Here is a 15514-nt window from a genome sequence, read left to right as displayed (position 1 = left end):
TGAAAAAAAAAAAAGCAAGACAGACGTTCCACAACTTTGTAACTAAGGCAGTATATTTAATACCTCTGTGCTAGGTAAATGCAGTTGACTAAAGTTCAGTGTTACGTGAACTGAAAATCTAAAGAAACAAAATTGGCATGTTTCAAATATGAAGCTTTTCTTCTATCTTACTCATATGAGTTGTTTCTTATTTCTCCTTATTTCACTTTTTTACATTTTTGCAGAAATACTACATGCGTGAAGGTCAAGAAGACAATCTAGTTTACTTGGGTTTCTTCCCTTTTCTGGCCACGGTGCTGAGCTTGGGCTTAGCCATTGGTGTCATCATTGCAGTTGGAAGCCTCTTTTGTATACAGGTCAGACTACTTTGATGCATAGGTGATCCAGTTTTGAAAAGAAAGCTTGTTGTGTTGGTGAATTGACGTTGCTTTCAACGGTGTATACAGTTTGTGTAGACTGATATTCTTTGAAATTCTCTTTTTTAGTTAGTCTCACAGTTAGTCTCACAGATGCACTTCTTGCCACGCAGTGGCAAGAAGTGCATCTTACCCAAGCTTCACTCTTGATTTATGTCATCTATTGGCACTATCTGTTATGTGATGCCAAACAACAGGCACTGGCAGCTCCTAAGAGAGTAAGCACAGTCCTTTGTATGAAGGAGGGCCCCTGAGAACATGGCAACTCCACGCTTCAAACTCCAAACATTCCTTGGCCTGCATGACACAATTTGGCTGAGCTGTTCTCAGCATAGCCTGCTTTCCGCAGTATGTGCTTTTTCACAAAGTTTGAGGGATGCTTCATGGCCCCTTGAAGATAAGTATGTATGGTTTTGTAATTGTTTGATGACAATAATATAAGTTCTCTCTCTGTGTAACAAAACTAGAAAATAAAGGTCCATAAATTTATTCAACTGTGCTTAAAGGGGTCATGACACCCAATCTTCAATCATAATCTTTATTATGTGGGTTAATCTTTGTGCATACAGAAATAAGCTGCAAATATTTTAGTGCATTTAGTTGAGGACTTAGTTTATAATTGAATATTTTTATAAACATGTAAGCGGTCTGAAAATCTGGCAACACTGGCACACTCAAGAACTTGACATAACAAGCAGCTAGCTGCATTTCGGAGAACAATTTCTTTGTGGTGAGCTGTGTGTGAAATTTAAATATTTTAGCTTTCTGCCACTTGGTGCAGAAATGGAACGATCTGCAGCAGCTAAAACGTGGGTAGGAGACAGCTGCTCTGATCCTTCCAGCACATGACATTGCTCACGCCCTGGCTAAATGACGTCGCTGGCGGTGGGTGAGGTTTACAGCTGGTGACTTCTGTGGCTTGTCGTACTGAAATAATCTTTCGCAGCCCACTTTTCATTTATGTTTAGGTGTGATAGACACTCTAATTCTAGTTTAAACCACAAATTGTTGAATTAACGTGTTGTGGCTTCTTTAATACAACTGCCTTGAACATGTTGTAATAGAATGTTTGTGAAAATAAAAGAACATGAGTTACATATAGAGTGATAAACTCGAGCATGCTATTTGAAGTGTAAGTAGGAATAGTAGTCTTCAATTGGCACATAAAGTGCAAAGCATATGTTGCGCCAACTTCTGCAATACCTCGCTAATATGGAACAGGGGCATCAAGGTTATTGCCCATATTTGGCCATTGTCTAGTGCAAACCCTAGAGGGTTCGCGAAGCCATTTTTATAGTCTGCGAAACCCTCACTCGTTTTTTTTTTTCTTTTTGTGGGACGTATTGATGAACTGTGCAAAATGAAGTGATGAGGCCTGTTTGATGTTTTTCGTAGCAATAAAAGGCACCTGTTTCACACTTCAGTTTTGTTAATTCACCTACATACCCCCCCTCCCTCCCCTCCACTGCAAGGGGTCCCCCATTACTTCCACCAGTCGACAAGGGGTCCCCGACACATCCATGGCTGAGAACCACTGGTCTAGTGTGCACCATGGTTGGTGCTTAACCCTTTCGGCCCTGGCGGTGTCAATTGACACCACGCGATAAATGATACCGCCACGCCGAGAAATCGAAACAAAAACTCGCAATTTTTTGCCCAATATGAAGTCTCGGCCCACCTACTGCCATAGACATCAGTATTTTCGTGTTTTCTCAAGCACCGAATTGACAACGAAGAAGAAGCAGCGGCGACATCATGGCGAACGCGGAGCCGGGTGAGTTCCGATTTTCTGCAATTGTAGCTACGTAATTATTTTGGATTATGCGCCCAGTTTTTTGTATGTTGTGCCTTAGTAGTACGTTAGTTCGAAGACGTTTGAGTTTTTTGTTTGCATGTGCAGCATTTATGCAGTGGCATGCTTTTTTCGTGTACGATTTTGACACCACCAGGGCTCAACGGTTGCAAATGGCGGTGTCCGAGTCGATTGTGGTGCGTGTATTTGACGAGCGATATCTGAACGAATGCTGACGCGGTATGTTAATTAACCTGTTTTTTTATGTTCGCTGGTGCAGGTATACCTGTGACTTCGTTGTATTCGTGTCACCGAACGCGTTCCACGCGGCTACAAGCAACAACGGACGCGCTGTTTGAGGAGCTCGACAACGGCAACCTATTTGACGTAGACGGGGAATTCGATGAATCAGACAATGAGAGTGTGGTGCCTTGTGCTCCTGATGAAGATCCAGTGGAGAGCGACACTGAAAGCTCCGATGACGAGAGTGCACTGAACACATCTGGCGGCTGGAGACGAAAATTATTCATGGCGCCAGACTTTTTTTGACAACTAGTTTACGTCCCTGCCACTGCTCCGTGTAATGCTGGGTAAAAAAATATTTGCTGCCGGCACTATAAGATCGAACAGGTGTGTAAAGTGCCCCTAGAAGACTGAAAAAGAACTGAAAAAAAGCGGCCGCGGTTCTTCAGACTGCGTGGTCAGCGCTGATGGAAATATGGCGATAACAAGGTGGAGGGATAGCAGGACTGCGACCCTTGCGTCCAACTTTATTGCTATCAAGGACGAAGATAGCGTTTGTCGTTGGAACAAAGTGGAAAAGTGTTACGTGGACGTGAAGCGACCAGCAGTCATCAGTGCATACAACCACAGCATGGGCGGTGTCGATAAAATAGACTTCCTGATTGCCCTTTATCGGACTACCATTCGCTCCCGAAAGTGGACGTTGAGATTGACGTTTCATATTATGAACCTCGCGGTGGTGAACGCTTGGCTTGAGTACAGACGTGATGCAGACAAACAGAACCTCCCTAAGCAGCTTGACCTGGTCGACTTCACTCAAAGAGTCATTGAGGGCCTGTCAGCAGCTGGGTCGAAGCCAGTGGCACGTAAGAGGGGAAGGCCTTCACTCTCACCAATGCAGGTTTCAAAACACTCGAGGATGGCAGAAAACAGACCTATCGAGGATGTAAGGTTTGATCAGCTGGTACATTTCCCACTTCACGTCGAAACGAGGGAAAGAAGATGCAAGATGGAAGGCTGCACAGGAAGAACCCACCTAATGTGCGAGAAATGCAAGGTTCACCTGTGCATAACAAAGTCAAGAAATTGTTTCAGGGCTTTCCATATGCGTGTATAAAATCTATTTTTCATCTATTTGATCACTTCGGCGATTTTGAATTTCCTAATGTCTTTTTCAATAAAGTTGCCACATATTTCACTTTGCAACCATTGAGCCCTGGTATACGTTTTTGACACCGTACTTCTATCTCCGTAACCAGTGAGGCTATGAAGTTGAAATTTTATGGAGGTGTTATTTATGTTCTGACCATGAAAAAAAATGCACTGAAAAAAATCTGCAACTAAAACAAAAAAGTCAGGGCTGAAAGGGTTAAAATGGCAGTCTTTGTGGCAAACAGGCATCTAGGCTCCAAATTATGCATGCTAACTTACAAGGCAAAAAAATCTACAGTGTCTTGAATTGGATGGCAAACTTGTGAAGCAATACATGGCAATATGTTTGATTGCTTTTGTTATCAGCTGGTGCTTTTGTTGTCGTGGGATTATTGTTTGTTATGTGTGCAGGCATTGCAACTCTTCTACAACTGTTTCTCTCTCTCTGTGTTACCTCCTATGCATGCAGCTGAAAATTATTGTTCGCAACGAGACAACTATTGAGAATTGGATTGTGGCCAAGGCCCAGATGAGGGAGCGTGATGATGAAGATGACTTCATCTATCCCTACAACCTGGGTGTGGCTGAAAACCTGAAGCAGGTCTTTCTGTACCCACTTGGTGATGGCATTACTTGGCCTGTTGTGCCTGGATGCAACCAGTATACACTGACTGTAAGTTGCAGCCATTGTTTTCGAAGTTGTTGGAATGCTTGTTTCCTAACTTGCGTCTATTCATGTTATGACTATAATTCAAGTTGTTTGTACACTCATGTCGTGCCATAGCAATTTCGATATAACATAAAGTTACTGAAATGGCCGCAAAAGCATTAAACCATTTCATTGATACCACAATGCGTATGACATGCATGACATGATTTTTGTGCTGTGACCTGTACTTCATATTCGTCACATGTTCATGTCGTGCGTGTGTATATGTATATATATATATATATATATATATATATATATATATATATATATAAATAAACTCCCGTTAAGACGAACTCTGCTAAGACGAATTATTGCCTAAGATGAACAACACGAGAGTGCTGCTTGATCGTGTTCCATAGACCAAATGCAAATAAAAAAAAAAAAACAAATCTCCTTAGGACGAACCAAGTAACAGGCCTCTTCTGTTAAGATAAACTGTCGTAGCGACCGACAATGACGAGTAATCTGCACAAGGAATATTGTATTTTTGATAAGGCATTCAGGCGAACAAGAGAAAGCAAAATGAAAAAAAAATCATCTTGGTGCAAGGACTTAAAGCAAATCAAAATTAAATTGCGACGTGGAGGGAGAAAGTGAAATAAGTGGAAAAGAAAGGTCAGCGCATAATGCTGGTATCTTCCTCACCCCTAGCCTGGTTTATCATCAAAGGAAGCAACAAAAAGTGTTCATTCTTTTGCATTCTTCTCGTGTTCTTCAGTTCCTAAACTGGAGTACAGTGGAGAACAGACAAACTCATGAGCTTGACCAAAGGAGAAAATGCAAGGGAGAAGGGGCAAGAAAGAAAGTCAAATAAAAGTGAAAACGGGAACAAAGATTGTTTATGCATTATAATCACATGAAACAGAAACCACTTATGCGGCACTAGTACTCTCATCAGATGATTCAGATGCATGGTCATTGCCGTCACTCAATGGCGCCTGAGCACATGTTGGGTTCAGTTTGTGTTGTTTTGCATAGGGCCTGTGACCGTCGTATCTGTTGCCAGTGAAAATCAGCAAATTGTAATGTGCCGTTTTCATTATGAAAGTGCACAGCAAAGGAAGGTCATCTTGCACTATAAATATAGCTGCGTCATGTATCTTTTGTGTGCCCGAGGCTTGTGATCGGGAGTAAACAGAGATCTTAAGCTGCATGTCATTCAGGAAAAGTTACTGCTGGCTGAAAGTTAGAAGATATCTGAACCTCAAAGAAAAGCTCGCAGGTTTTCATAAGCAACGTGGCGTATATTGGCTTTGTCAAGGTAAAGGTATGCAATGAAGGCGTGTGCAAAAGTGATAGCAAAATCATCAAAGCAGCCTCTCAGAAGGGGAACAGCCAGAAAAATAAATATTCCATTCTTTGAGGGAAATCATGCTTGCCTCCCTCTTTATCTTTTTCTAATTGTCAAAATAGGTTTGTGCTATAAATTTATTGTTAAAATGTGGTAGCAATTTATACATGGGCATAGAATATATTATGAAATCGAGTCCTTGTTAGATTAGTTTAAATACTCTACTGTGTTGAAAGCATAGTTTTTATCAGGCTGAGCCAAATGAATGCTTTTTTTTTTGTTCCTTTCCTCCCCATTGTATATTTCATTCAGTGTTTTCAAGTAACATATTTGGGCATGCTTGGCATGTTAGCATTTGGTTTTCGGGGACACTTGTGATAAAACAAACAAATGATCGTGGTCCCTTGGAGTTTATCTTAAAGTAGTTACTGTGTGTGTGCGTGCGTGCGTGTGTGTGTGTGTGTGTGTGTGTGTGTGTGTGTGTGTGTGTGTGTTAATGAAACGGCCATGAGAGTTTGAGGAGGTAGCAGCTAGACAAATAGATATGGTCAATATGGCTTTAGTGCAACGAGAGATGCTTCACACTTAAAACAACATCACTGCTTCTAATGGTGTGTTTTATCTTTATCAAAGGGGAAGCACTGTTAACTGCAGATGACCTGGTTCGTATTGTTTGTCCAACAACTCCATGTCATTGATGGTCAGTTTCAGATGTCATAATTCAATTCTCAGTATTTTTCATGCAGGAGAACATCGGATGTCTCTCCTGCGGGATTGTCTTTGAACCTTCCACTCAGGTCATACAAATTGAGAGTAGCTATACTCGGGGACAACTTTCTGTGGCAATCAAATGAAGGCTACATGGGTGGAGCTACTGCTTTTGTACACCTCCGCGATGTAGTTCGGTTAGGCTCGCATTTAGAATGACGGCCGCGTTCTTGTAATCCCTCTGCACACAATTTGATATGCCTGCTTACACGGCCACTTGGGAGAGAAATTCGACTCAAGCTGCTTCGGTGAGTCGTCGGAACAGCTTTAGCGTGACGCATGCTCACCTAAAGGCAAAGGCACCATTTTTAGTGTGAGGTGCACGTAAAATGTGCGATGTTTTCAGACGCACAAAAACACGAAATGACTCTTCAGAAAGCAACAACAAATAATGGTATCTCCTCAGCGCGTGCAGCATCTCTTTATAAACAGCATCTAGTAGAAAATAATGTTGTTCTTTTTTATTACTTTCACGCGGAAAACACAGACGCATTCGTGGCACTATATTCTACAGCCATGGCACATGCCCACTTTGGCTCCGTAGCCTTCCCTTCATTGCCACAGAAAGTTGTTCCTGAGTATAGTAGCGAAATTCAGTTACTATGTCAGACCTATTATAGCTTTATATTTCCACTTGTACCACTTGCTGCACTAGTGTTGCTATGTATTCGATATTTAATTGATTGCTGTGCTCACTTTTTTTTTTCCTGAAGAAATTTACTAAAAAGTTACTAAAAAGTTACATGCACACAACATAGAAGTAGGAAACCAAAACTATAGCAATAAAAAGTGATTCTCGTGGGCATTAAACATTTCCCATTCAGTTCCCACTGTGCATGAACAGTGTATGACATTGAGTTTATAACTTAAGAACCACATTGTTTTTATTATTAAGCCTGTATGTGTTCTTCGAAAACTGTAGTAAAACAACTACTATACCTCAATGTAAGGAACCCAGATATAATAAAATATCAGTTATAACGAAGTAAATTAAGAACAATCTTGCCATAAATATAGTGTTAGAAATATACCTTTATAATTAACTTTTATATTTATATAATATATAATAATACCTGTATAATTAACTTTTTTTATAATTAACTAAGTTATTTTTGTAAAAGATGCAACTTTGTTATAATAAGGCTTGAGTGTAGATAATTGAAAGTTCTGTGCAAATGTAAGCAATGCTCTCCTAGGCAGGGCTACTAAGATCTCTGGGCTGCACGTGACTTGCAACTGAACCTCCTGCAGCCCACATTTAAATTAAAGCTTCAGTGTGCTGCTTCTGAAATGAGCTTACGGCCTTTTATGTCAAGAGAGACACGTTGGCAATAAAAAAAAAGTAATAGAAAAAATACTTTTTTCTGGAGCTACAAGATCTGTAGCTGGACCACTACTTTTTCTGGTTTTTTAAAAATCTTTATACTAATGCAAATAAAAATATACATTAGGATTCCGTTACACTGGCATCTCTCCTTGGAAGCACCCATGCACCTGTGGGAGGTCTTTGCCTTGGGACTCTGAATGATATTTTCTCTTCAATGATTAACAAGTTGTTTCAAAACATGCAGAAAGCATGTTTAACAACAAAAACATAACTTAGTGCCACGTAGACACCCTCTGTTGCCTCCATTTACAGCCAGTTCACCCTTCACATAATTTTTAGAGTGCAGCCCTTAGGCATTCGTTCCTGCATTGGGCTGTATCTAAGTTGGTGGTGTAACCGATTACGTGAAAAAGTAGCCGATATGAAAAAATAAAATAAGAAAAAAAAAACAGAATTAAATAGGATGTGAACCCCGGCCCTCTGCGTGTCAGCCGAGTGTTCTACCACAAAGCGACACTGGTGGTTGAAACTTCTTTGCAAAAAGACCCTATAAAAGCACAGTCTTGACAAGGAATCGTGTCAATGCATGTAATATAGTGTGGTGGATGAGTAAAGTAACAGCCAGTCATCACATGATGCTAATTGCGCACTAAGTGTGCGGTTTAATGTTTCCCACTGCAAAGTGTTCAGCCATATTTCCTCATCACTATAAGCCATTTACAAGGAAGTGCTCATAACACCTTACAAATGTGCAGCGAGTACGTCTCTTATTCACAGAAGGACAAATAATGGCATCGTGGGAGCTCTTCTAGTTCACAGAAAATTTATTTATGGCATAATCTGTTACCTTGTGTAAAGCCAAAACTTCAAGCACAGTTGACCTTGTCCCAACACAAAGCTGTGCTTAGAATTCACATTAGTCAGTATCATAATTGTTGGTGAATTTTTTCCTGTGATAAAGCGTCTGTTTGTATTGTAAAATACATTTAGGAGCAATGCTGCTTTAGTTTAACTTACAGAAATTGTCAACACATATGCTACCTCCAGTTAGCATAGATATTGCAATTAGGCCCCACCCCACTATACTATCAAAGTCTTCTTCCTTGTCTTGCTCCTTTGCAGGTAGAGCAGATTCTTCAGAAGCACGACAAGCGGCTACGAACTCGTCTCTATACAGTGGTGCATCCTTTCCGTGGCTCCTTTTTCCCTATCTCACATGGTTGCTCTGTCTGCATGACCACACCACTCACCGATGAACCCCGCATTGCAGTCAGCCCTGGTGACCGTGTTCTTGTTACTCGGTGGAAAAGGTGACTGTTTTTTTTTTATTTATAAATTCTTTCTTGTTTATCCATGTTTCCACACCTCCACACTAGGTTTTCTGGTGTTCCTTGTTCTTGTGCTGTGTGTTCTTGTTCTGTGCTGTGTGCTTCTCATTTTTTGTGCTTGTGGAGTAGTATCAGATATTGCTTGTTTTGGGGAGTAGAAGTTGTAGTTGGGCCACTGAACTCCCAGCCATGTAGAGAAACCAACACTCGCCAGAGCCCTTCTCATAAGAGGAGGCTGTAGCACTTCGCTGGCTGCAGACCCAAACTGTCCGAAATCTGCACTTCATGCATAAAATATACCCAACTCAATATACTGACACCTGTCCAGCATGTGGTGTTATCCCCACAACCTTTCATGTCACCGTAGAGTGCATTGCTGCCTACTTCCCTCCCCTTCCACCGACCCTTCGGTCCACCCGTACCACAGGACAGTGGGAAGGCACCCTTCGCGATGATGCACAGCAAAGGAAGGTCATCTTGCACTATAAATATAGCTGCGTCATGTATCTTTTGTGTGCCCGAGGCTTGTGATCGTGAGTAAACAGAGATCTTAAGCTGCATGTCATTCAGGAAAAGTTACTGCTGGCTGAAAGTTAGAAGATATCTGAACCTCAAAGAAAAGCTCGCAGGTTTTCATAAGCAACGTGGCGTATATTGGCTTTGTCAAGGTAGAGGTATGCAATGAAGGCGATGGTGCTCCTGAGTTCTTTCGGGCACTCGTTCAGTGGGCCTGGGCTGTCGCATAGGCTGTCATAGGTGTCCTGCAATAGAGACCCTCTCTCTTTTCTTTGCATTTAAATAGGAAATGTTTTCATAATCATCATCTCAAATAGTTCTGGAGTACTTTTCAAATACTTCGAAGCGAAATTGTAGAAAAAAAATTGATAGCATATTGACGGAATGAATAATGATGAGCGGGACGAAGTGTGCGTCCATTTGTGCGTCCGTCCATCCGTACGTGTGTCCGTTCGTGTGTGTGTGTGCATTTGTTTGCCCGTCCGTGTGTCTGTGTCCGTGCGTCCATCTAGTGAACACTTCAAGTGCCGCCATCTCGCTTCTTTTTATCATATTGTAGTGGAGCATACGCACCAACGCGCATGCGCCTTTGGAAGAGAACAAAAAGCCCCGCACTCTGATTGCGCGAGAACCTGTGCCGCCTTTGCCAGACTTGCCATACAACCATTTTTCATTGCAACCTCGTTGCGACTTCTCTGGTTGAATAAATGTCATCACATTTGGTGGAGGCTGCTGAGATCCCCAAGCAGACCTGGAGCTCTGCTTTCTCAAGTTGGCCGAGAGACCACCGCAAAACATGACTGACGCAGTCGCCAATCAGCCCATCCCAGCCCAGCCAGCACAAGTGGCTGCCCTGTCTACCTGCCCCGGCGCTACCCGCCAACGGGACTCACCAATCTTCAGTGGCAATGGTGAGCAAGATGTCGAAGACTGGCTCTCCTTGTACGAATGCGTAAGCGCCAGCAACAAGTGGGACGACGACTCTAAGCTCGCCTACGTTATCTTTTACTTTGCAGACGTAGCTAAGCTTTGGTTTACCAACCGCCATCGCCAACTGCTCTTGCTTTAAGACCCTCGTGACTGAAGCGTTCGGCCGACAAGAGGTCCACAAGCTCGGCGCTGACCAGCGTCAACGCCACTGAGCCCAGCAGCCTGGCGAGACGTTTACTAGTTACATTGAGGAAGTGCTCGACCTCTGCAGGTGTGTTAACCCGTCTATGCCTGAAGAAGAAAAAATTCGGCAGATTCTCAAGGGCATCGAGGATGGGGCATTCCAGATGTTGCTAGCGAAAAGCCCGACCACGGTGGCAATCCTCGTAAGCCTGTGCCAGAGCTTCGATGAATTGCGCCGTCAGCGTTCCCTCGCCCGACAGAGTGTCTCACCACCAGATTCAATCTCGGCCGTCACACTCGCAAATGCCAACGTTTGCCAAGAAAGTCTGTCCAACCAGATCAAAGACTTCATCAGGGAGGAAGTCGTCCGACAGTTCTCCCTGCTACCGCATAGCGACGCGCCCACCGCAAGCCTGCCTTCGACACTGCAGCAGGCCATAAGCACTGAAATTTGCAATGTCCTCCCTACAGTGCAGGCCCCTTACCCATGCGCTTCAGTAGCATCTAATCTCTCAGTTGTCGGCTACGCACCACCTGCGCCATCTTCACCTCTCAGCTATGCAGCTGTGGTCGCGCGGCCCCCACCGCATCCAGTCTGCTTATCGGCTCCATCTCCTCTGGCCTCGGCTCAGGTTTGCAGGCCCCAACCTCACTTTTTCTGTCCATCTTATGAGTGGCGCACCCATGACAACCGTCCTATCTGCTTCACGTGTGGCATCGCTGGCCACATTGCACGCTTCTGCCGCCGCCGTCCCACACCTGCGTATGCATCCTTTGGAACTCTTACCGGCGCGTCGCAGCAGGCTACCACATCTGCATATGAACAGAGGCACTCCGACTCAGATCGTCGCCCATCAAATGCTCGTTTCCCATCCACTCATTGCTGATCGTCATCGCCTATGCGTCGTAGACCACCTCCTGAGCAGGGAAACTAATCAGTGCAGTTCCGGAGGCAAGAACTGCAACTTCTGCGCAATTATCAAGGCCTCCATTTTCGCCGCAAAATGTTGTTGATGTAGATGTTGAGGGAGTTGCCACGCTAGCGTTAATTGATACTGGGGCCGCCGTTTCTGTGATGAACACAAAGTTTTGTCGCAAACTGAAAAAAGTGACCACATCTCTCTGTGGCATGGTGCTGTCCATGGCTAGCGCGCAATGCATTCATTCCTCGGCTGTGTGTACGGCGCACGCCCCGCCGTGGTGGTCTAGTGGCTAAGGTACTCGGCTGCTGACCCGCAGGACGCGGGTTCGAATCCCGGCTGCAACGGCTGTATTTCCGATGGAGGCGGAAATGTTGTAGGCCTGTGTGCTCAGATTTGGGTGCACGTTAAAGAACCCCAGGTGGTCGAAATTTCCGGAGCCCTTCACTACGGCGTCTCTCATAATCATATGGTGGTTTTGGGACGTTAAACCCCACATATCATCATCATGTGTGTATGGCGCGCGTCGTCATCCAAGACGTTTTGTACATCGTCCAATTTTTTCTTCTACCATCTTGCTCTCATGACCACATCCTGGGTTGGGATTTCTTATCACGTCATGAAGCTATCATCGATTGTTCCCGTGCGGAAGTGTCCCTAGTGCCAATTTGTGAATTTACATTGCCCGACCGTTCCCCTCTGCTCTGCAAACGCATCGCTGACGACACCACCTTGCCTCCGGAAGCTTCAGTTCCTATCAGCCTGTCACGTGTGGCGCAACCTGATGCCACGGTGGTGTTTACGCTATCTCCGGTTTTTACTGAATGCAAGGGCATTGTCCTCCCATTTGCCGTTCTTAAATTGCGTTTGGTTTAACCGTAATCCTGGTTACCAACCACTGCAACTACCCCATTGGCTTACTCCGTGGTGAAACCTTGGGTATATGTACAACCTGTCGACCATATCGATGATATTATTCTTCCCGACGAAACCCCATGTCACATTGCCGCAATCACTCATGCATCTGAGCCATCAAGTTCGTCAGCCTTCGACAATGCTATTGGCGCAGGCCTTACCCCCTCGCATTGCCCCCAACTTCTTGCTCTCCTTAACAAGTTTCGCTCTTCTTTCGACTTTCAGGAACCTGCTTTGGGCCGCACTACGACTGTCACTCATACTATTGACACCGGCTCACATTCGCCTCTGCGACAGAGTCCTTACTGCGTTTCTGCCGAAGAGCGCCGCGTCATTACAGAGCAAGTAGATTACATGCTTAAATGTGGAGTCATACAGCCTTCTCAAAGCGCTTGGTCATCACCTGTGGTTCTGGTAAAGAAAAAAGATGACACTGTTCGATATTGTGTGGGCTATTGCCGCTTAAACAAGATTACGAAGAAAGGTGTCTACCCCCTACGACACGAATAGACGATGCTCTTGACTGTTTACAAGGCGCCGAGTACTTTACATCCTTGGATCTGCGTTCTTGGTATTGGCAGGTGCCAATGGCTGATTGTGATCGCCCTAAAACAGCCTTTGTAACGCCGGATGGCCTATATGAGTTTAAAGTCATGCCATTTGGGCTCTGCAACATGCCTGCGACATTTGAGTGCATGATCGATACCATCTTGCGTGCCAACAAATGGAAATTTTGCTTGTGTTACCTGGATGACATCGTAGTCTTTTCAGCTGATTTCCAGACACATCTTGGTCGTCTCCACGAGATTCTGACATGTCTAACTTCTGCAGGCCTACAACTTAACACCAAGAAGTGCCACTTTGCAGCACGAAAACTAACCATCTTGGGACATGTCATCACAAGAGACGGTGTTCTTCCGGATTTCCAGACACATCTTGGTCATCTCCACGAGATTCTGACATGTCTAACTTCTGCAGGCCTACAACTTAACACCAAGAAGTGCCACTTTGCAGCACGAAAACTAACCATCTTGGGACATGTCATCACAAGAGATGGTGTTCTTTCGGATCTCGATAAGTTTCGAGCTGTCGCTGACTTCCCCATGCCCACATCACTGAAAGCTTTAAGAAGTTTCGTTGGTCTCTGCTCCTATTTTCATTGCTTCGTACGCAGCTTCGCGTCCATCATCGCACCTCTGACGAGTCTGCTTTCCAACAGCAAAGGGTATATGTATATACCTTTCCAACCGCAAAGGTATATTTCCAACAGCAAAGGTGCATAGTCACCTGCATGTGACGACGCATTTCGCCAGTTGCGCCGCCTGCTGACCTCACCACCTATTCTTCGCCACTATGAACCCACTGCTGCCACAGATATTCACACCAATGCAAGTGGCGTCGGTCTTGGTGCAGTTTTGGCACAACGGAAAGGCACCCAAACCGAATATGTAGTCGCTTATGCAAGTCGCGCTCTCAAGAACGCTGAATTGAATTACTGCGTGACAGAGGAATGTTTGGCCATAATCTGGGTGCTGACGAAGTTTCGCCTGCATCTTTACGGCCGTCCTTTTGACGTGGTCACAGACCACCATGCTCTATGTTGGCTGTCCACCTTGAAAGACCTGTCCGAACGCCTGGGGCATTGGGCACTTCGATTGCAGGAATACGTCATCCGTGTCGTATGTTGTTCCGGTCGCAAGCATGCAGATGCCGATGCACTTTCCCGATCGCCATTAACACCAGATGTGGCTTCTCTGTCACCCCTTTTTACCACCTTGTGACCACTCGACACCACTGACATAATTTCGGAGCAGCGTAAAGACCCATACCTTGCCTTGTTACTCGACTACCTTACCGATCCGTCTGCTGTCCCTTCCACGAGAGCGCTACGCCGGCAAGCAGCCCCCTTTTCCATGCGAGACAACATTCTGTACCGCCGCAACTACATGCCTGATGGTCGGAAGTGGCTCCTTGCTGTCTCTACTCATATGCGCTCTGACATCTGCATGAATTTCCATGCAGATTCCCCAAGTGCTCATGCAGGTGTCCTGAAAACCTACGAAAGGCTGCGCCAACGATATTACTGGCGAGGAATCTATCGCTTTGTGCAGAAATGCGTTCAGTCTTGCACCACTTGCCAACAGAACAAGACACCTCTACGGCACCTTACTGGCATGTTACAGCCACTCCCGTGGCCGGCTCGCCCATTCGACCGCGTGGGTATCAACCTCTATGGCCCCCTCCCATATAGTGGCTCTGGAAACCGGTGGATTATTGTCGGCGTCGATCATCTGACACACTACACTGAGACTGCAGCTCTACCGGCAGCGACTGCCCACGAAGTTGCACTCTTCATTCTCCGCAGCTTCATTCTACGCCATGGTGCTCCTCAGTGATAGGGGTCGAGTGTTCCTGTTGGAAGTCATCCAAGCTATCCCCGCTGAATGCAACATCATCCACCCAAAATCGACCTCATACCATCCACAGACAAATGGTCTCACTGAGCGGTTCAACCGCACACTTGGCGACATGCTGAGGATGTACACTTCCTCCGACCACACTAACTGGGACGCTGTGTTACCTTTTGTTACCTTCGCTTATAACACCGCGATGCAAGCGACTACCGGTTTTTCCCCGTTCTTTCTGTTGTACAGCCGCAAACCTTCCCACCCTCTCGACACTCTATTCCCGTACTGCCCTAATGCTTCTGAGTGCTCCTCGCTTTTGGAAATCGCCAGATACGCTGAAGACTGCCGTCAGTTGGCTCGGTCTCTGACAAGTGAGGCTCAAGGTCTACAAACGACTCGACATGACGACGTTCACCACATAGCTCCTACGTTTCGTGCTGGCTCCCTTGTGTGGCTTTGGGTGCCCCCGCATGTTCCTGGCCTGTCTTCTAAACTTCTGGCCCGGTACCATGGTCCATACCGCATCATTGACGCGACCTCCCTGGTGAATTACATCATCGAGCCACTAACACAATCACCAGATTTGTGCCGATGAGGACGCGAGACCTTACAC

General features: G+C 45.1%; 2 protein-coding genes across 2 annotated transcripts in view; one reads left to right on the top strand and one right to left on the bottom strand.

The window, feature by feature from the left end:
- LOC119161531 (palmitoyltransferase ZDHHC6) overlaps positions 1–15514 on the top strand; it is a 67679-nt gene that overhangs the window by 16822 nt on the left and 35343 nt on the right. Inside the window, exons 4-6 of the mRNA XM_037414054.2 lie at positions 225–356; positions 4073–4276; positions 8824–9011. Of these exons, the coding sequence (XP_037269951.1) occupies positions 225–356; positions 4073–4276; positions 8824–9011 (524 nt within the window). The remainder of the gene's footprint in view (positions 1–224; positions 357–4072; positions 4277–8823; positions 9012–15514) is intronic.
- The window catches only part of LOC119161529 (sentrin-specific protease 8), a 50437-nt gene that overhangs the window by 20651 nt on the left and 14272 nt on the right, over positions 1–15514 (bottom strand). The gene's annotated exons all lie outside the window — the stretch shown is intronic.

This window comes from Rhipicephalus microplus, chromosome X (genome assembly GCF_043290135.1).
Source record: "Rhipicephalus microplus isolate Deutch F79 chromosome X, USDA_Rmic, whole genome shotgun sequence".
Lineage (NCBI taxonomy): Eukaryota > Metazoa > Arthropoda > Arachnida > Ixodida > Ixodidae > Rhipicephalus > Rhipicephalus microplus.
Note: the sequence above shows the minus strand (reverse complement) of the source record. Positions and strands in the feature narration are given on the sequence as shown.